This window comes from Dioscorea cayenensis, chromosome 19 (assembly GCF_009730915.1).
Source record: "Dioscorea cayenensis subsp. rotundata cultivar TDr96_F1 chromosome 19, TDr96_F1_v2_PseudoChromosome.rev07_lg8_w22 25.fasta, whole genome shotgun sequence".
NCBI classification, from domain to species: Eukaryota; Viridiplantae; Streptophyta; class Magnoliopsida; order Dioscoreales; family Dioscoreaceae; genus Dioscorea; species Dioscorea cayenensis.
Window position 1 is genome coordinate 28,081,305 of NC_052489.1, and position 20,249 is coordinate 28,101,553.

The 20,249-nt window shown below is 36.7% G+C and overlaps 4 protein-coding genes across 6 annotated transcripts; all 4 read right to left on the reverse strand.

Annotated features, from left to right (window-relative positions):
• Nucleotides 1-272: 272 nt before the first annotated feature.
• On the reverse strand, nt 273-3,267 carry LOC120249720. Its single transcript, XM_039258332.1, has 3 exons — nt 2,645-3,267; nt 1,689-1,852; nt 273-1,537 (listed from the first exon to the last, which is right to left on the reverse strand). The coding sequence occupies exons 1-3, from the start codon at nt 3,228-3,230 to the stop codon at nt 452-454; spliced, it is 1,836 nt and encodes a 611-aa protein (XP_039114266.1). The 5' UTR covers nt 3,231-3,267; the 3' UTR covers nt 273-451.
• LOC120249721 (gamma carbonic anhydrase 1, mitochondrial-like) lies at nt 3,265-6,778 on the reverse strand. Of its 3 annotated transcripts, none has more exons than XM_039258336.1 (6): nt 6,587-6,778; nt 5,208-5,351; nt 4,495-4,620; nt 4,102-4,253; nt 3,670-3,962; nt 3,265-3,356 (listed from the first exon to the last, which is right to left on the reverse strand). In XM_039258336.1, the coding sequence occupies exons 1-5, from the start codon at nt 6,699-6,701 to the stop codon at nt 3,681-3,683; spliced, it is 819 nt and encodes a 272-aa protein (XP_039114270.1). In that variant the 5' UTR covers nt 6,702-6,778; the 3' UTR covers nt 3,265-3,356; nt 3,670-3,680. The 3 variants fall into 3 exon arrangements, with proteins under 3 accessions (XP_039114270.1, XP_039114269.1, XP_039114268.1); XM_039258335.1 differs by having other exon boundaries at nt 3,275-3,361; XM_039258334.1 differs by lacking the exon at nt 3,265-3,356 and having other exon boundaries at nt 3,513-3,962.
• A 400-nt stretch (nt 6,779-7,178) lies between these two features.
• On the reverse strand, nt 7,179-15,536 carry LOC120249612 (phosphatidylinositol 3,4,5-trisphosphate 3-phosphatase and protein-tyrosine-phosphatase PTEN2A-like). The gene is made up of 13 exons (XM_039258186.1): nt 15,424-15,536; nt 13,704-14,201; nt 12,718-12,819; nt 12,573-12,629; nt 11,698-11,763; nt 10,711-10,887; nt 10,526-10,612; nt 10,369-10,433; nt 10,194-10,270; nt 9,955-10,001; nt 9,192-9,322; nt 8,308-8,377; nt 7,179-7,924 (listed from the first exon to the last, which is right to left on the reverse strand). The coding sequence occupies exons 2-13, from the start codon at nt 14,115-14,117 to the stop codon at nt 7,388-7,390; spliced, it is 1,830 nt and encodes a 609-aa protein (XP_039114120.1). The 5' UTR covers nt 14,118-14,201; nt 15,424-15,536; the 3' UTR covers nt 7,179-7,387.
• Nucleotides 15,537-16,113: 577 nt separating this feature from the next.
• Nucleotides 16,114-17,840, reverse strand: LOC120249956 (pentatricopeptide repeat-containing protein At2g02980, chloroplastic-like). Its single transcript, XM_039258670.1, has 3 exons — nt 17,368-17,840; nt 17,089-17,226; nt 16,114-16,990 (listed from the first exon to the last, which is right to left on the reverse strand). The coding sequence occupies exons 1-3, from the start codon at nt 17,773-17,775 to the stop codon at nt 16,163-16,165; spliced, it is 1,374 nt and encodes a 457-aa protein (XP_039114604.1). The 5' UTR covers nt 17,776-17,840; the 3' UTR covers nt 16,114-16,162.
• Between the last annotated feature and the right edge of the window lie 2,409 nt (nt 17,841-20,249).

The window sequence follows — 20,249 nt, forward strand, 5'->3', positions numbered from 1 at the left end:
GGCATTCACCAGAAGTCAAAAATGAGACACTCAAGGAAAACAATAGACAAAACAAGAAAAGAACTGAAAAAGGAAAAAAAGAGGAAGCAAAAAGACCAATTACATCATTATTTTTCACTTGAACACGATGAAACAATTTATTCTTTTTATATTTTAAATTTGTTTCCTATTACATGAAACATATAACTTTGATATATATATATATATATATATTTAAAAAACCATATAAATACAAAACTTGCTAAATTCTGAGTGCACTGGCACAAGTCCTATTGAGCATTAGTGATAACAAAATTTTTGAAGCACTTGTAGTCCAAATAAAATGCAGTATGTATACAAGAACGTAAATTGAATGTGAGCACTTCTGATCAACAAGAATTGTTGCTTCGGATAGAAAGAAGGGGTGACTGAATAATAAGGAATATCAAGCTTGACGTATCTGCACAGGTTTCTACTTTCCATGGCAAACGACGGCGGTGCAAGACAAGTCCTCATCAATCAACCACATGTTCATGGCCTGTAAACTCCGCTGTATCAAGGCGATATCCAAGCTCAGGGGCCAGAAAACCCACTTCTTACTTGTTCCTGAATAAGCACCATCCACTGTATTGCTACTCAATTTTACGCCATGCATGTCGACATCCAACTGATGGATCCTCACATTAGCTTTGCCTTCAAGAGCTTTGGTGACAATCCATGCAAAATGCTTGTGCTCTGGGGGTGCCGAACTGCTAGAAATTAAAGAGATCCCAGCTTCACCCACCTTTGACACAAAATCAGCACCTAATATCCTTGATGAAGAGCTCTTCAGAAACAAAATTTCCACATTGTTTGCAGCCATGATGTCACAAGAAGGATCTGGAAGCTTGTAGAAAGAATCACTTACTGGAATTATGTTCCCATCAATCAACCAAGCATTGTATCCAGACTCGGAAAGTTTGTGTAATATGCTGGCCTTAACCAGGATTTCCTTTATTACTCTTTTCTCAGATGATCGCGTCATCAAGCTTTGATCTCTAATGTTGCTAACAAACTGCTCTGAATCAATAACCAGGTAACCCCTCCTGGATAAATCAAGCAGAAATTCATAGTCATTCCCAACGAAAATGCTATTCAGCACATCCAGCCTTTCGAGATGGCAAAGCAGGTTTCTAGCAATCTTTTCTGTAGTCCGGTACAAGCTTATAAGTGTGACTGTTGTCTGTTTCTGCATAAATTCAAGAACAGATCCAAGTTCATCAAGGTTACGCACAATTCTCCCAGGATGCACTTCTCTGAAGCAGAAGTCATACCATTTCAACTTCCTCAATGGCTGCATTTCCCACAGTTTGAAGTTGAGGGAGCTCTCTTGTAGTAAGTTGGAATCAGGACCAGCTGATTTTCCATAGTTCACACCCGCATCCCTGTGAGAAACACTAAGAGCTCTTTCATTCAAAAAGTTGGTATAGATGTTGTAGTATCCCTTTGTATGTATGAACTTGATAAACCAAGGAGTCCATATTCTCTCACCCATCTTTTTATACCATCCTGTTGTTACCTGCATATAGGAAAAAGATAAGAATAGTCTCTTATGGCCAGTTATCTCACTTAATCACAAAACTCGAGCAAATCCATTTATGCAAACCAACTGTGACTTTCATTTTAGAATCATTAGAGAATCAGGAAATGTTTTCAAAGATATAGATTACCATGCCTTGCAGTATTGGCTTGAGTCCTTTAGCTTTGTGAATGTCATACCACAAACGAAATTCTTTCCATGGTTTTGGAAAGAGAAGCTGACCCCAGGTGCCAACAATCTGGTATAAGAAAAGATGTGCATCACCGTCCACCTTTAGTTTGTTTCCATGTTTTCCTGATAGCATTAACAAGCTAAATAAAATAAATCTCAAAAAGAAAGAACAAACCCTACAAATTTATTTTAATAAAGGGAGCAAGTGTCAATAGCTAAATCTATCTATCCTCTACAATCTGACAAATATGTATCAAATAGCAGCCAGTACATATACAAGTTGCACAAGCATTTGTGAAGTTGACCGAAAGATTTCTCCCACAGAGAAGAGACTCTAATTTTGTAGAAAATAAATTCACAGATTAGTTTAATCAACAAAACAGCAACTCTTTCTCTGTTATGAATAAAAGCATAGAAAAGATTCTAAGCAGAAAACCATGCTATAACTAAGTTCTAAGTTTTGGAAGAATTAAAGCTAGTAAAGCACTAAAAATATTATGATTATACACCTCTTAAAAACATTAAAATGGTCAACAATTCCATTCTGACAAACGGCACTTACATCCAATTAATCAACTTACAATGTCAAATTCTCTTTCCAAGTAATCACGACATCACAACACAGGTGAAACTCGATGAGAAAAAGATACCTCTATGAATAATTCAGATAACAATCACAACAGATAGCAGCAAACAAGCAGGAAAATCAAAGAAAACCTATGTATTGATGAAAGTTAAAAGATTTACCTACCCTATCATGCATGCATGAGAATGTAGCTTCAGTTTAAGTATTTAGGACATCAAAAGTAAAAGATCAACTCACACTAAATTATCCCTCAAAATGGTAAACAAAGAGGAAAATAAATGAAATTGACCAAAAAAAAAGGCAGAAGTGAAATAGATAAGCGATCTCACCGGCAACAAACCTCGGTCGCTGCAAGGAAGCACCATAGATCAAAGGGCTATAGTTCGATTTATCATAGTAATACCTCAAGATCAAACCTTTCAAGAACTTATAGTACAATGGCGACACCTCGAGGTCATCCTCCACAACAAACGCAAACTCATCATCGGATGCCGGCCACCAGGCCTCCAGCCACTGCGCCTGTAGCCCTGCATTTCCCGTCCGGTAATGCACGAATTTCTCCCCGTGGCGCCACCCGAACCCATCAATGAACTCCAAAATCCGGTGAGACTCCTCCAAGTTCCGCTCCACAAGACCGGACGCATTCACGGGGAGGTGATCAACGAAGATGTGGAGATCAGCGCGGTCGCCGGAGTAGTCAGCGGCGGCGAGGGAGTGGAGGCACCGGCGGAGGGAAGCAAGCCGGTCAAAAGTGAGGAGCTTGATAGTGAAGGAGAAGTTAGGGATGGAATTGGTGCTAGGGTTCGGAAGCGTGTGGAGTTGAGTGGAGGATAGGTGGCGAGAGGAACAGAGGAGAAGGATGGCGGAGGAGAGGGCAAAGATGAGGAGGAGAAGGGATCTCCTCCTGGGATGCATCTGGGGTTAGGGTTAGGGTATGTTGTTCATGAAGCTTAGATCTAGGGTTTCATCAGAGCAAGGTCGATGGCGTCGGAATGGCGGGGAATGAGATCAGGGACGGTGCTCGTATCATACCTATAACTACTACTCTTATTAATAATAGTTTTTTTTTTTTTAAAATTTTTACATATATATATATATATATATCACCTAGGGGAAAAATATTCATTTTGTTAGCTCAAAATATAGGGAAAAAAAACAACAACAACAACAATTAAATCTACTCAGATTCACGCTGAATGAAAGTATGGTTAACCACTAAATAATAAAAATTAGATGCTACATTGTTATCAACTATTTGTAGGATTTTTTCTTACTTTCCAAAAGCTTGAACAAGAACAAAGTGAGAGTTCAAGCAGTGTGACTGATTATTCAAAGAGCAGAAATTAAGACAAACCATAACAATGCTCATTGGGAGAGTTTCGGTGATTTGCGAGGAAGGACATTGTCGGGAAGAATTAGTTCAGGAGGGACTTCACGAATGACACCAAGCATTGAATCATACTCCTCGTCACGTCGAGCAAACTTTTTTCGCAATGCTTTCTCTAGCTCGATCTCTTCAAATGTCTTTGCATTCTCTATGGCATGCACCTGAGCCAGATTAGAGTAGTTGGTGGCTGATTCAGTAATGAAGGCAATCTCTTCCTGTGTAAGCTTCCTCAGAAATTTTGCCGGATTACCTCCCCATACCTATCATATAATTTTTTAACTTCATTAAAACCAGTGACATTGGACTGTCTAATTTATACATTTTTTGCGCTTGATTGCAATTTAACTTTCAGAACTATAAATGAAAGTTATCTATTAAAAAAAAAGGTACTGAACAAACCTCTCCAGCTGGGATCCTGGTATTTTGCCTTACAAGGGCTCCAGCAGCAACCATTCCATTCTTTTCAACAATAACACCATCCAGTAAGATTGCTCCCATGCCAACAAAGGCTTCATCCTCAACAGTACATCCATGTAAGACTGCACTGTGACCTGAAATCGATAAGAAAGGCTGAAGCTTGATATGACAGAGTGAACCAAGTTTTTATATAAGAATAGCAAGCCAGAAAAGGATGCTGTAAATGCATATTTCTGAGGAATAAAATAATTCATAAATTCCCTTGGTTTTTCAGAATAAACCTTGAGTTAATTAACACTATCTTGCAATCTGGCAAATTTGAATATTGCTTCATATATGATCATGCGAGAACTGGGCCATCAGCTTACTACTTACCTACAGTAACATTATCCCCAATGATGGTTGGTAAAACTTTTCCGCTTAAATTAGATTTTGCCACATGCACAAGAGAGTTATCTTGTATATTTGTTCTAGAACCAACTCTTATACTGTTCACATCACCTGGCCAGAAAAGAATTCAAACAGTCAAACAAGAATCAGCAGACGTTCATCTGTTACCAAGAAAAATGAACTGAACTTGATTGAAATAGCCACAAGATGTTAAGGAGAACAGTTTCAGTAACAATAGCTAAGAGGACAACGAATGCAAGTTGTATCACATAATGAACATAAAATTTTACTACAATTCCACTATGCTCAATTCAAATATAGTCCTCCATCCCTCAACATCACATAGTTACACTTACAGAGCACAATAATGTCCTATTCATTCAACTAAAAGGCAAAGATATTCAGATAAAGAGTCCAGCATATATTACAAGCAAGTGACTATGTCCACTAAAGCACATAAGAAAACCATGGAAACTTATTATGCGGCTCATTAAGTTCATTTCTGATTCTTCTGCAAATTTACATCCAAAGTTACAGACCTTCCTAAATCCATTAAACTTTCAGGTACAAACCAATCTAGATAATAAAAGCAGCAAGGCAAACATACATAAGCAACAACTAGGCACTGAGAACTGAGTAGTATAATCCACAAGTTACAACATTATAACCGTCACTGAATCATGTGTAACTGAGCATACCTCTCAAAACACACCCATACCAAATTGAGGATCCTTGTCCCACTTGTACATCACCAATAACAGATGCACTTGGAGCCACAAAAGCATCCTTGTCAACATTGGGAACTTTGTCAAATATATTCATGAGTGTACGGTGCCTTGACACTGAAAACAAGAATATAAATCTTAATAATACATATATATAATTCAGTAAAACTACTTACAGAAATTAAAAAGTAAAAACAAAGCAATTTAAAGAGCGAATTCACTTAATTGTGACAAGGGTTGAATTTTTGCCAAATAACAACATATTGTTAAACTAGAAAGTGGTTCTGTGAAAAGTGCTACCTTATTATCTAGTAACAGGAAGCAATGTTCCAGGATTTTAGAACACACTGGTTAAACGGTGCTATATAATGGGCAAATTTCAAGCTATTAGTCTATGGCCATCGAAAATCATGCATCAATCATACTTTATTCAATCTGTTATCATTGAAAACATAGTGTTAATTTTATCCTCACGGAACAAACCATTTCAAATAATGCTCTTCAGAATGCAGAGTAAGATAACACCATGCCAGATGAACAGCAAACACATCATACACAAAAGTGGGTTCAAGTAGGGAGAAAAACTCAGTAGACACAAATCTCACTCACTAATCGTAAAGTATGTGGAACTGTAATGTTCAAGGAAAGACAAACACCAGCTTAAACAAGCTTCCCCCACTGCTCCAAGCATGACAACTATGCTAAACACCTAAATACATAATATACCACTGTCTCAAAATAGAATTCCTGCAGAAAAAGGACTTTTCAGAGTGTAAGTTTACAGTTGGTCAATATATATATATATATATTGCCAAGATGAACGGCTAAACCGCTAAAAAAGACAGGGACGCATACAAACCTCAGCGGAGCAAGTGGAGGCAGGGCCCACGCACACATGGGCGCTGGGACCGCCCGCACACAACCACTACTCAAACTCTCACCACTTGTGAAGAGTTCTACCAATAGACCACTTGTTCGTTGGTTATATGTATATATATATGACTGCTAATCTTTGCACTATAGAGCATCAATTTTAAGCAGCTAACCATAATTTCCATGGAAAAATACCGAACTTGATACTGTTGATACTAGAAAGCTCCCAGGACTCACTCATCACAAAGCACAACCAAATTAACATAAGAGAGGTTCATGATCCATCACAGTATAGCAACATCAACAAGTACTATAATGCCAAAAAGAATTTTTTTAGACAACTACCAACATCTCCCTCAAAACAAGAAAGCAACACTAGTAAAGCAGCAGTAGAAAGAATCAACATGATTAAATTAAGCTTGTCCCCCCAAAATTAGGGCAATGAACTATGATAAAAAAGAGTAAAGAGAAAAGCTCACGCTGCTCCTTAAAGTAGTAGTTGCCTTGAAGACGGGATCCAAGGCGATCAATCGCCTGGCCAGTCTCTCTGATCCAGAATCCCACAGTATAGATTACTTTCCCCAGTGTCCCCATTAGCGCCGGCGAAGATCAGTGTTTCTCGAACGGAGGAGGACGAGGAGGAGGTACCGAAGCGTGGATACGGAGGTGCAAATTTGAAGGTCCGTCATGAGTAAATTACAGTTTTACCCTTACACACTCCTTAAATCAGCCAATTATTTTTTTATAAAATTAATAAACTTATTTTAAAAAAAAGATGATATCAGTCATTTAATTTTGGTTTTTTTTCTTTTTCACGATAACATAAAAATTCATATTTAGTGACAATTACCTTATGACGAAATGCCAATGAAAAAAATATTTACAGAACTATGTTTTGCATGGGGATATATTAATAACTAAGCATTTTCACAAGGGTATGAAAAGCAATTTTCTCAACCAGGATAAAATACTGAATAAAAAATAACACACCAAGGACCTCGTCTTTAAATTAAAATGAAATTTTTGATCATTTTCCATCAGTAGAGAGCACACAGCTTGCAAATCAACACATTCAAGAAAAGAAAAGAGTGCTCCATCCTTTCAATACTTATAAAACAAAACATCTTCAAACAAATACAAATATAATTGGACAGGTAACGAAAGAAAGGAATAAATCAAATTTCAGCACTGCTATAAGAAATGCCATGACCCATGGTTCTCCCTGGTTTCAAGTTTCTTAACCATCTATGTACACAATGTGGAGAAAGTTGGACTGCAGTTTATTCACTTTCATAATCATCTTCATCCCCAAAGGAGAAAACAGAAGCATCTGCAGCTATTGCTTTGAACTCACTCATTTCATTAGGTTTCAACTTTGGGGACTCTAATGTTGTGGGGCTCTTGACATTTCTTTCATTTTTCAGCTCATCAGTCTTGCTTGCCTGTGTACCGCTTTCGCTTTTAAGATAAACTTGCTTTACTCCCTGCGCTATATTTGATGTTTCCTCTTGCATAGTTTTGGCTTCAGATTTCTGGCTGGTGTTGGCAGGTCCAGCAGCACTACTGGCCCCCTGAGAACGGCGTCCCTTTGAAGACCCAGACTCCTCCGCCTCACTGTCGGAGAAGACATCATCCTTATCCTGGTTCACTGAGTTCTTGCTTGGGTCGGGAGATGGTGCAGTGCTCTCCACTTGAGCAGTTTCAGTGGAGCTCCCATCAGATTCCTTTTGGGCGGCAGCAGTACGCCTTGGAGGTTGAGTACCATCATAATCTACCAGGACGACCTCGACTTGGAATCCTGGTGATGGTAATTTCCTCTGTAGGAAAAATTTTTATCTTTCTGTGAATTTCAAGAGATCAACATGAGGTAGTCCAGAATGAAACACAGGAAGACACACTGACGGGCATTACCATCATGAATAAATGTTTGTTATGGAAGTTACATATGAATAAGTGAGAACAGAAGCAATAAGAATTGATTTGTGACAAACAGAAGTTCCTTTGCTTTATATTAATTCACGATGTAAAAAGGTTCTGTTTCTCTTCACTTCTTATTTTTAAAATTTTTTTTTCTATTTTTTATTTTGTTTTGGCAAGTTTCAGATATATGGTGCTCAGTTACTATCTAGAACATAATAAACACTACTGGTTAAGGTGTATAACTTCATCTACTTGGCCAGCTCAGCAATAATATGCATACCTTGTCAAAACCATCAAGGTCAGACGTAGTTAAGATTTTCCTGTTTTCCATCATTGTTGTATTCAACCAACTGAAACAGGAAAAGAAAAAAGATTAAGATAATTGTAAGTCACAGACCAAAGGCCAACATGAAATCGCTCAAATTACATTGGAAAGGTAATAGAAAACACTCTTGATTAGTATAGACCATCAATCTTACATCAACAATATACTCCATAAATTGCCAAAGTAGACTCAGCAGATGAAAGACAACAAAATTTGATATTAAAAAATGTTCATAATTCAGATGTAAAATATATAACTTATCACCATTATCCCATCATACGAGACAATATAAGCATTTCCATTAAGACGATATTCTGTAGCTGCAATTTCATATGTTGGGCATACAACCAAGTTGTCATCTACACAGATGTCCCTTACATCAACATTCCTAGAATTTAGCTGTACACACATTGTCTGATTGTTTACCAAGAATGGGCAACTTAGCTGGTAATGCATTGCATCTTAGGCTTCAGGAATGGCCAAAAGTATAGTATTAACTTTGGCATACAAATTGTTTGTTTTGTCACCTCAGGTCCTTAACCTTCAAGGCCTAGGTCACCAGAGACCTCCCTTGCCCATGGCACCCAGCTACAAACGCTGGTTGGTATGATAAGTTGCATAAAACTCTAATTATTACACCAACTTATATGCAAGCTTAAAAAGTGATAGCACAAACTAAAAACAAATTATGACCAAAACTCAGTAGGTTTATTCAACTGGAAAGTAAAATCAGAATTTTATGGACAGGTGAAGCATAACATATGAAGTAGGTCACAAGAAAACAAATTTCATGGAAAAGACCAATAAACAACAAAACAGAAACTGGATGTAATCCCCACCAGTAGAAATCTCCTTGACGATCATGAAAATGAATCTTGAAGTCACCAGACAACTCTGTCAGACCTGGTTCCCCAGGCAAAGCAAAAACCATGATTCCCTTCCTTGGTGCAGTGAACCAGAAATCTTCAGGCTGCAAAGTAATTTAGCAGAAGGGAACATGCAAAAAAGTTAATTCTAGAATAGTTAACACTTGTTAAACATACGAACAGATTTCAACATTTATCTCACGCCTTAATACAATGTCCTATCATAATCACAGCACACTGCATCTATGTCATGAAAGCACTTCCAACTATTCTCACATATTCTTAAACATGAGATGATGGGTTTGGATCTACCTAACAGGGTACAACAGAATCCTTAGGAAGAACGTTTGGTATGTGACTTGAGCAAGTTATATAAGCACGGTTCAAACTTATAGTGTTTTACATGCTTAAGAAAATTACAAATCAGCTATATTCAGTGACCATATGCCAGCTCATGCAAAAGAATCCATGCAGAAAATGAACTGACAAAATAGGCAGTCCCGGAACTAAAACATTCATTAGACAACACTGGTCATGCAGTTGAGAAAAATCAATCATGTCAAACATAAATCTTATCCAAAGGTGATTCAAACTAGTAAAAGTAAAGTGGGCACATAAAATACCATGCACCTCAGTCTTAACTGAGCAGCTTGCAGCTATGGCAATGCAATAACTAAGACTAGAACAATATACTTATTACATTTAGAAGAAAGATACAGTGAAGGTTCAAATATACCAGAAGATCCTTGGTTCGCGGATGCTTTTTTGTTGAGAAGAGGACCCCTGTCACACACACACACATATAAAAAAAGGGTACATAAATTAATTCGTTTAAAATTGGAGAAAGTCGGGAATATACAAGAATCAATAATAGTGGCAGACACAAGCAATAACACAATTGCTCCAAGAAGTTCCAGTGGGAGCATAAATGTGAGGCAATAAATTGAGAACATAAAAACAATAAGTTAATGTTACCACTGTGATCGGAAACAGTGATTGAAGGTCTGATCCAATATGGACATCTGTGAAGACGGAAGCCCCTAAGCATGCATCTGTGAAAATTCATTAACAAAGAATCCTTTTAAAATTTTAAATGTTGATTGTGTTGATATCTAAAGAAGAAATAAGGGATGCCATAAAATATCAGTACCTACGACCTGGTTGGATTTCACCGTTAAAGTATGTCAAGATGCGCTCAAAATATTTAACATATCTCTAAGAATAACAAGAGAAAGCAAAAAATCAGCGATCTTAACAATTTTGTAGCTATAACAATGCACGTTCTGCAATAGATGGTATAGACTAACAATCTGACTTGGGAGAACAAGCCCTTTTCCATCTATACATCTTTTCTGATTATAGTAATCCATGGACTCCTCAGCAGTTGGGAAGAACTGCAATAAGAACATGTTATAGTTCATAACAGCCAAAAAATATAATAATAATGCGCAACCAAATGTAAAAAACACAGCAACTGACAGCACAATCTCACCTTCAGGTAGAGGAGGAGGCTAGAAATCATTAAACCAGTCCTTGCCATCCCAGCTTTACAATGTACAACGACAACATTTTCAATATCCTCCTTTAACCATGAGTAGGCACTTTGACAGAATAATTTGATCAATTGAATGGGAGGACAGTTATGGTCATCAAAAGGGAAACAAGCCACCTATCATGTTCAAGATGTGTCATATGTGCCAAAGAAACAAGTGTGATATCAGTCACCAGCCGAAATACTTCTATATAAACAAGAAGAAGATGAAAAATAAAAATTAAAAAATCTTATTCCGACTATGTTCAGGCAATATTGTAACTTATACCATTGTTTCAGTAGAAGGAACTATAGGACTGTGAATATGCCAGACCAGTGTTAGCCCCAAACTTAACCTTAACCAGGCCACTTAAAGCTAAGCCATAATCTGACCTAATTAAGTTTTCAAGGCCGCACAAGCCTGATCAGGTCAAATATAGTTATTATAATGAACCCATAAGCTGAGGAGTGGAACATGTTTCTTCATTAATGTCCTTTCCCAAACACCCATTATTTATGAAACAGAAAGCACTGCAAACAGACTTGCGATCAAATGAGACAAAAGCAAAGGTGTAAGCCACATGAGTCAAATGGCAGCAATGCAGTAACACATATGATTAGCTAAAATGCAAGTAACAATGCCCATAAGGAAACATATTAGATAACCCTTAAATGCTAAAAGCATCTCATTGCCATTAAATCCTTTTTTTTCATAATCTATAATCATTCTGTTGTCTTAAATTTCAAAATATCTTCAATCCAAGTATATACACAATTGTAATTGCTACTTTGATGCTAGAATTTGTCAATAATTATTAACTATCAGAGCATTTGCATGTAAAATTAGTCAGCACAAATCTAATTACAATAGGGCCACAGAAAGAAACAGCAAAGACTTCATAGCGGAATGAGAAGAATGTGTATGAAGGTAGAAATCAAACAGCATACCTTCCCCTCAAATAGGGATGCATCATACAGTCTCTCTGAACAAAGGTTGTACACCTTGTACTTTCCCTGTATAGGAGTTCAGTATAGGAGTTCAGTGTGAAATTTTGTTCAAGAAATATTCAGCACGTCACTGGATAATAATAAATGAACACTATTTTGGTATAAAAAGATACACCTTCGATAAACAATTGTGAATACATAAAATACATCCACTAAAGTATGACACTGACTAGAAAAAAAGAAAATAAAAGGAGTAAAAAAAAAAAAAAGGAAAAGCAATGCTTCTTTAAAATAGATAAATGGTGTTATTAGGCTCATAGGCAGAGTATTTATACTCCTGGTGAAATGGACTATCTCCAAACTGGCGCAAATTACAAAAGAACTCCAAAATTTATTGCCCTCAAAAAGTATACCACCAGTAGAATCCTCGTATGTAGTTATTTTACTCATTGTCATGCCATCCTAACTAGCTTGCATGAGAATATTAACCACATTAGAAGCCTTTCAGGTGGTGGATGACAGTAAGATATCTTTAAAAAAAAACATGTATAGTTGGATCATTGAAACAAAGCTCTAGCCTAGTATTTCAAGACAAACATATCTGAATAAATCTTTTTGAAGGAAGTAATTTTGTTTCTATTAGCTACTGTAACAAAAAAATCTATTGAGCAAAAGCGGTTAGCTCGCGTAGATCTTTTTGGCGCAGATAGGTGTAGAACTCTACAGGGATTTATTACCAACCAGATTAAATTTCAGTTTTACTAACTTCAATCAAGTAAGGTTACATTATCAATGATAAAAGAATTGGGAGGAAAGTAATGAACACCTCCAAACATAAAGTTGCTACAATAATAAGCTATTAAAAATATCGGCACCTTGTGATGAGTCTCAAAGAATTTGATCACTTCTTCCATATGATTACGATAGAATCCCTGCATGACATCATGCATAAATCAAATAAATAGATATTCACCACAAAACAGACATTAGGTATAATCTTGAGTTTTGATTCATAATTACCTCTACATATCCAAAAAAACCAGAGCTCATATCACCAGCAGGAAAGCCCATTGCAATAATATTCTCCGTAATATAAGTCATATCCAAATCAAATCCACCTTCCTAGAAAAAGAAGAAAATGCAGATAAGCTTACGGCATTCATATGATACTTTCTTCCCCAATAAGTGGCATGTCTAGGATTCAGAGAAATCAACCAAAAAGTACAAATATAATTCTGCAGAAACTTCTAAGGGATATTTTTTTGAAAATAGACCAGACAACTCGGGTGCTATCTAATACCCAAGTGTCAATAACCTCAAAACATTCATATGATCCTTTTTCCCCACTTATTGGTAAGTATATGATTCAACCAAAAGGTGCAAATATAGTTCCAAGGCAACTTGAAAAGGGCCCAATCACTACACAAACACCACTTACAGCCCAATAATAGTAATTTGTGGCATCATGTATTGAGGCATAATATAAAGGTAGCAGCTTAACATAATGAGTGCCTATCTAAATGACAGAAAAATATAACAGTACATGAAAGAAGAAAATATTAATGTAACTAATTCAACACCTTACAGAACATAAATAGATTCACAAAAGGTTCAGTTCCTTTGTGAGATATTTTAATTTTTTTTTTTTAAGATTTATTCCAGGATCTACTTTTTAACCAATGGTATTATGTTGAAAGTGTCAATAGTCTCCCCATATTTTTTTTATGGCTTTATCAATAGTGTCTCTATATCAACAGCAAGAAAACATTAAAATAAAAAAATAAAATAAAATAAAAACCCTCTGCATTTTTATCCGCATTCTTTGTTGCAAAATTGCTCCAGCACCAACCATGAGACACATTATAAAGGCTTAGCAAGAATTCTTAATTTTTTTAAGGTGAGATTTATAGATAATACCTTAACCTAACTTTAAAAGGTGTCAGTAAAAATCCAATAGTAGCAGTACTGTTGTTAAAATAAATTGCTCATCGTAGCTGTACTATTACCTGGTATCTCCTTTTGTTCTGAGAGACCATATGACGGGCCTTAACTTGCACTGCCTTTACTGCACTCCTGGATGAGTCCATCAATCCTTTTGTAAAAGATCCCAAGACACCAGGTTGTGAAGTTGTTAAGCTTTCCTCAGCATTATCATCTTGTGTAGGCGACTTTGGAGACATCCGCAATCCAAACCCACTAGTGAAACGAGCAAATGCTGACTTCGTAGAATTCCCAGATTGTGTATCATCTTCGCTAGATGATTGAGGAATTTTGAGGTTTCTCGCCCAGGATGTGATACCAGAAGCAGAAAGTAAAGATGATGTATCTTGAACAGAAGTATCGGGCCTTGTAGGTGCAGGTTGCTGACTCTCAGCTGCAACTTGCGGCAGAGACGATGGTTCAGCTTGTTTTGCCTCCATCTTGTATATGAATCAAAGTTGCCTTAAAGGTGCCTTATACCCTTAACAGCACACTCGACAATAACCGGTTGCTATAATGGTCAACTGCAAGATCAGTCATCAAAATAAGTAAATACAACAAGAACCATTTAAAAGAAAAAAAAAAAAAACAATTAGTAAAGTCAGATTCTTAATTCTGCATTCCAAATTATTATGCCAACCAATGAGTACAGATGAATGCTATCATGGACAGGAGTACACAAGCCACTCGCCACTCTATAAAACGTTCTGCCCAAGAGTGAGAATTTTTATTTTTACCACAGCTGCCTCTGTATTAACTTAATTCTAATACAATGTTAGTAGACCTGTGCAGAATGAATCTAACAAAATGTATCAACACCAAAACCAACAAAATTCTTCTAAATTCGTCTTTTTCTACAGCGAAGAACTCACAAATCACTCAAACTCATGGAATCTCGGACCCTGATATCTTAATACACTCATTAACTAAACTAAATCCTTAACACCGACATATCAAAACTAATTTCTGTTCACACATCTATGATGAAATTTCCACATTCTAATGAAAGCTCCTAGACCTACAAGCAAAACGATGTGAATGCAAACTCTTCTGTCTTAATAACAATTACAAATGGTTCATAAATTTGCCAAAGATTATAAATGCAAAATTGGCCATACAAACATGAAATATAACTATTTGCATATGCACAAGCCAAAACATACATATACAAAGAAGAACACAGTAAAAAAAATTTGTTTTTGTGAATATCTTCCGTGAGAGAATGAATTCAATGCTTACTGGGACTAGCAGAAGCATAAAGAACACAGTAAAAATCTTGACGAATTACTCCGGCAATACAAACTATCTAGCTAAAGACAGAATATTCAGAACCATGTCGCAACTACAACCGAAAACATTGCTTAAAGACATTAATCAAATGACAAACAGAACCGCAAAATCATCCCAGCCACGGAAACACCCAAAAAAAACCCCACAGGATCATCAACAACAAACAGAAAGAATTTAATTCGATGAAAGCAGGCTCGAGATTGCAAACAAAACTCCAAGCTCTGTCCAAATCCAATGCAAATCTTATCCTCAAATCGGAAATACACCAAGAAAAAATTAGGGCTTGCTAAAAAAAAATGCAGCAAAAACCCGAAATAATTAACATAAAACAGACATGATTACCAATTAGGGCTCAAAGCTCTCAAACAAAGAAATCAAATCAAAACTTTTCTTGTTGAAAATCAAGAAAAGAAAAAATTCAAAAAATCCCAATTTGGGAGAGAGATAAGAACTTGCCTGATTACGAACCCAGTGAAGCGGATCTGAAACGAGATCGCGATTGAAAGGATGATCAAACAATGGGTTCGTAATTATGTGGGCAAACCAAAGAGGAAACGAGAGTCGTCGATCACGTGATGATGAGTGCGAATCGCGAGGCTCGAAGTCCAGGTAGAAGTCATCTCATGACTCCCATCCCAAAAAGGGTGGGCCCCACTCCTTTATTTATAAATGCCATGTGTTTTCCCGGTCAATTATTCATTTATGACTATTAGTTGGAAATTTATATTTTACCACTTATAAAAAAACTATGGTAATATGTGCAAAATTCTTTTTTATAATATAGCCGGCTTGATCACATATAAAAAAAACAAAAATAAAATATTTAAAAATCTCAAATTAAAGATTTGTTCGAAACATTAGTAGTAACAAGTCACTGATTGTGATTTATGAGTGAGGGTAGCGTTTATTTTTTCATTAAAAATATACATATGTATTCACCAATGTAAATATTTTATATAATTGATACTAAATCAGATCATTGCCATTGTACACAAACACATGGTTATTTTCTTCAGGCTTCCTACATTGATATTGTTATCATGCTAGTTGGATTCCATTTTGATTTCATAAGAATTTGTGGTAATCTTTTCTTCTTGTTTTCTCTTTTAAAATTTTCATTTTTCATTAATGTGAATGATCATAAGCAACAATGTGCTTCTCATCAGGAACAATTCACAAATGTGGAAGAAAAACATCACCAAAAATCATTACAAGAGCAACTCCCTTGAACAAACCGATGAAACCGAACTCGATCCCTTACAATTATCTCCCTATCAAACACTCTACTCACAATTTTTGTTATCTCATGACAATCATCACAAGCTCTCAAGTTTTTCACCACCCGAATCACTGTCGGCGATTTAGTTTTCAACAGTCCATAGGCAATTGCCAATCTTTCACTATGCTCACAAAGTGCAATTTCTTTCTCCTCTTCGGCGACATCATGTAGAACTCCGCGAGTCCATGGCACATGTCCTGCACGGTGAACTCTCTCAGACACATCGATCAACACTTTTCGTATTTCTTTGATATCTGGATGTGATTCATCACCCACAACAAATCGGTGCACAATGCCATCAAGCTCAATGCAGCTGCATCCCGGAACAATTTTCGCACCACTGTCTTTCATCTTTTTTCTCATGTAGCTCACTTCTTCCCATTGAGCTCTCGACGCATAGAGATTAGAGAGCATAACATAGTTCTCCGGATTGTGTGGCTCTAGCTCAAGAAGCCGTTCAGCTGCAATCTCTATCTTATCTGAACTCCCTCTGATCTTGCATCCCATTAAAAGAGTCCTCCAAATTATAGAATTCGGAGATATGGGCATGTCATTCACAAAAACAAAAGCTTCATCCAAATGGCCAGTTCTGCATAATAAATCAACCATGCAACCATAATGTTCTATCATTGGATCAATGCCCAATTCATGCATGACAGACCAAAATCGTCGTCCATCATCAACCAATCCACTATGAGCGCACGCAGATAACACACCGATGAATGTCACATGATTAGGCTTCACCTGAGAAAATGCAGAAAGAAAAGAAAGAATAAGCTTGAGAAATTTCTAGCATTTTCATTGGCTTTGCTCGATGCAAAAGAGTATGAAACCAATAATACCTTTGATTCTAACATCCTTGAGAAATGCTCCAAAGCATCATCCACAAGGCCATGAATTGCAAACCCGACAATCATCGAGCTCCATGCTTTCGTGTCCTTCTCCTCCATCTCATTGAACATGTTCCTCGCCCTCTCTATCTGCCCACATTTGGCATACATATCAATGAGTGCAGTACCAAGCTCAAGATCAAATTTAATCTTCTTCCTCTCAATAAAAGCATGCACCCATCTCCCCAAATCCAATGCACCGGCTTTCGCAAAAGCAGAAATCACACTCACCATGGTCACCTCATCCGGCTCGATCCCCACTTCTTGCATTTCCCTAAACAACTCCAAAGCCTCATTGACCAATCCAACTCTTGCATAACCACTGATCATAGTACTCCGCACAACCAAATTCTTATCAGGAATCTCATCAAATACCGATCTCGCATAGTCAATTTCCTCACACTTTGCATAAAAGTTCAACAATGCATTTTGAACAAACATGCTTGAGTCAAGGCCATGCTTGTAAGCATGGGAATGAATTTGCATGCCTTCCCAAAAGGCCAAAACAATGGAGCAAGCCTTCATGACAAAGGCAAGTGTATAACTATTCGGGTAAGCGAAGCCCCTTCGGATCATCTCCTTGTATAGGATAATGGGCTCTTTGGAAGGATGTTGGACTAGAGAGAAGCCTCTGATCATGGAATTCCAACAAAAAACATTTGGTTGGGGAAATTGGTCGAACACCTTGCGAGCATGGCGGAGGTTGCCGGATGAAGAGAGGGCAGAGAAGCTGAGGATCTTGGTGAGGGCATAGTGGGAAATGGGTGAGGGGTATTTGAGGAAATGGCCATGAATTTGGTGGAGTGTTCTCAAGTTTGGGCATTTTTGGATCAGAGAAACAATGTATTCCTCTACGGTTTGTTTGGCGGGAGGAAGTTTGAAGGATATTTTGGGAAGCATCAGAACGGTTGAAAAGGGCAGATTGGGAACAGCATTTATAGTTTTTTTCATATGGATAAAAAGTGGATAAACCACAAATTTATTAGAGAAAAACAGCAGTACAAAAGTAAAACATGGTACAATAGGAAAGTCAACTCTCACCAGGGGTGAGGGAAGAAGAAGAAGACGAAGACAGTAGAAAAAACAAAGCAGTGAAAAAGAATCCCAGGAGAGCATGAGGTGTCGACAGACATCTCAGCTCGCTAGACAAACAAAGAAAAACACCTACTCCAGAGCATTTCATATTTTTTTAATACATATTTTTTTTTTTTTAAAGTGAATATTTAGAAAATTCTTTGAACAGAACGACTGGTTGATTATTTGTATCAAAATATCAAACAATATTTATTTCATATTTTTATCATTGCAATATAGATTTTTGGATAAATGTGGATGAGTAACCCTGTAATAGGATAGTGGCATTATCTCCCAAGGTAGAGGATGAGCGTTTGAATGGGGTATTTACTAGTTATGGAATCCGGAATGCATGCTTAAATATGCATAAAAAACAGTGTTTCTGATTTATTATATTCAAATAAATTTGTCAATTTTGCATTTTAATGAATTTCCATGGAAATATTTATTTTCTGTAAAAAATGAAATGACGCATTGATATTTTATTTTATTTTTTAAATGTGGACTTTATATTAACAATGCATGATTTTGTTTATTATTTTAAAAATATATATATAAGTAGAGAATATCAAGTTAAACATTAAAATCCATAAACTACTAAACAGTATAAATAACTTCGGAAGGAGTACTAGTGCGGTGATTTTCACTCATTATATAATGTAAGCACACACACTCAATGTAAAATCAAATGAGCAAAAGAAATGAGACAAACAAAATAGTTACACTCACAACTTGTGTACGTCTAGGGGGCCAAGCCCAGAGATAATAATCCACTAAAAGAGATAAAGAAAATAAAAGTACAACACTCACCCTCACTCTCACAATGAATACATGTGTTGGTTTGGTTGCCAAACTTCGATCCAGCCCCTTTTATTATTAGTAATAAAGACAGGGGCAAAATGTTAAAAAAAAAAACCTAAACTTAAATATGTGGTTGTTGAGAAGACATAGTGAGAAACAAGAAAAAAAAAACGTGGTTTTGTTCTCTGGGTCCATTGGAAGGAGGAAGATGAAGAAAACATCTCTTTTTCTATTGAATCCTCATCAAATTGGCAAATTTGTTTAGAACAATCTTAGAGGGTAATTTCTATAGTTTTTTCTTCTTGGTGTGATCATTCAATAAAGGGGTTTTCTAGAGTTATTATTTGTATTTCTCCATTATTGGCGGTGATCTCAAGTGTGCATTTGCTTGAGAATTTTTTTATTTGTTGATTTTGATAGTGGATTTAATTCGGAGTTTGGCCAGTGGTTTTTTCCCTCTAAACATAAGAGTTTTTCATGTAAATTTTGGGTCTGCCTGATTAATTTCATTTATTGTTCAATTTAGTAGCCGAAATTATTTTATTTACATCATGAAGAATTTGCTGCGAAAAACTCAACAACATGAACCCTCCCTAGATTGGCCGATGCCCACTCTCACTCACCCTTACCCAAGGTCTCAATCTAGTGGTCCATCATAAATCTAAAAGCAAAGTCTTTTATATAAACTTCTCTACATTCCAAATATAGTGACTCCCTCTTTTAGAATCTCCGCAGCTTCACACTTTCCAAAATTAGATGTTGCAGCTCATGTTGTAACCAAGCTTGCAACCTACTTGTTGATCCTGATTGAGTTTTAGCTTCTATTGCAACGAGACCTTGAGACCCCTCCAACCCTCCTAGTCGTGCCAGTCTAAGTCGATGCAGTCAACTCCTCCCGAGCCTTTTCTGCCAGCAACTAGCTTGTCTTCTCGCATCATGTTAGCAGGTCCCTCTCTTGAGGACTGCACCCACCAAGGCATGTCTCCATCTCACCAAAGATGGTCCTCAAAGATCTTCAAAATCTTCTTTCCAAATATGATCTACATTCATCCAAGTTTGATTTTCACAATCTTGAAACTTAATCTTCATTCATCCAAGTTTAGGCTTCATCGATATTCTTGTTACTAAACTTGATCTACTTTCACCCAAGTTTAACTCTTTAATATCTTTTAAGCATGATCTTCATTCATCTAAACTTGGGTTTCAACCAATGTTTTTAAAACCGGACCGGATAGCGA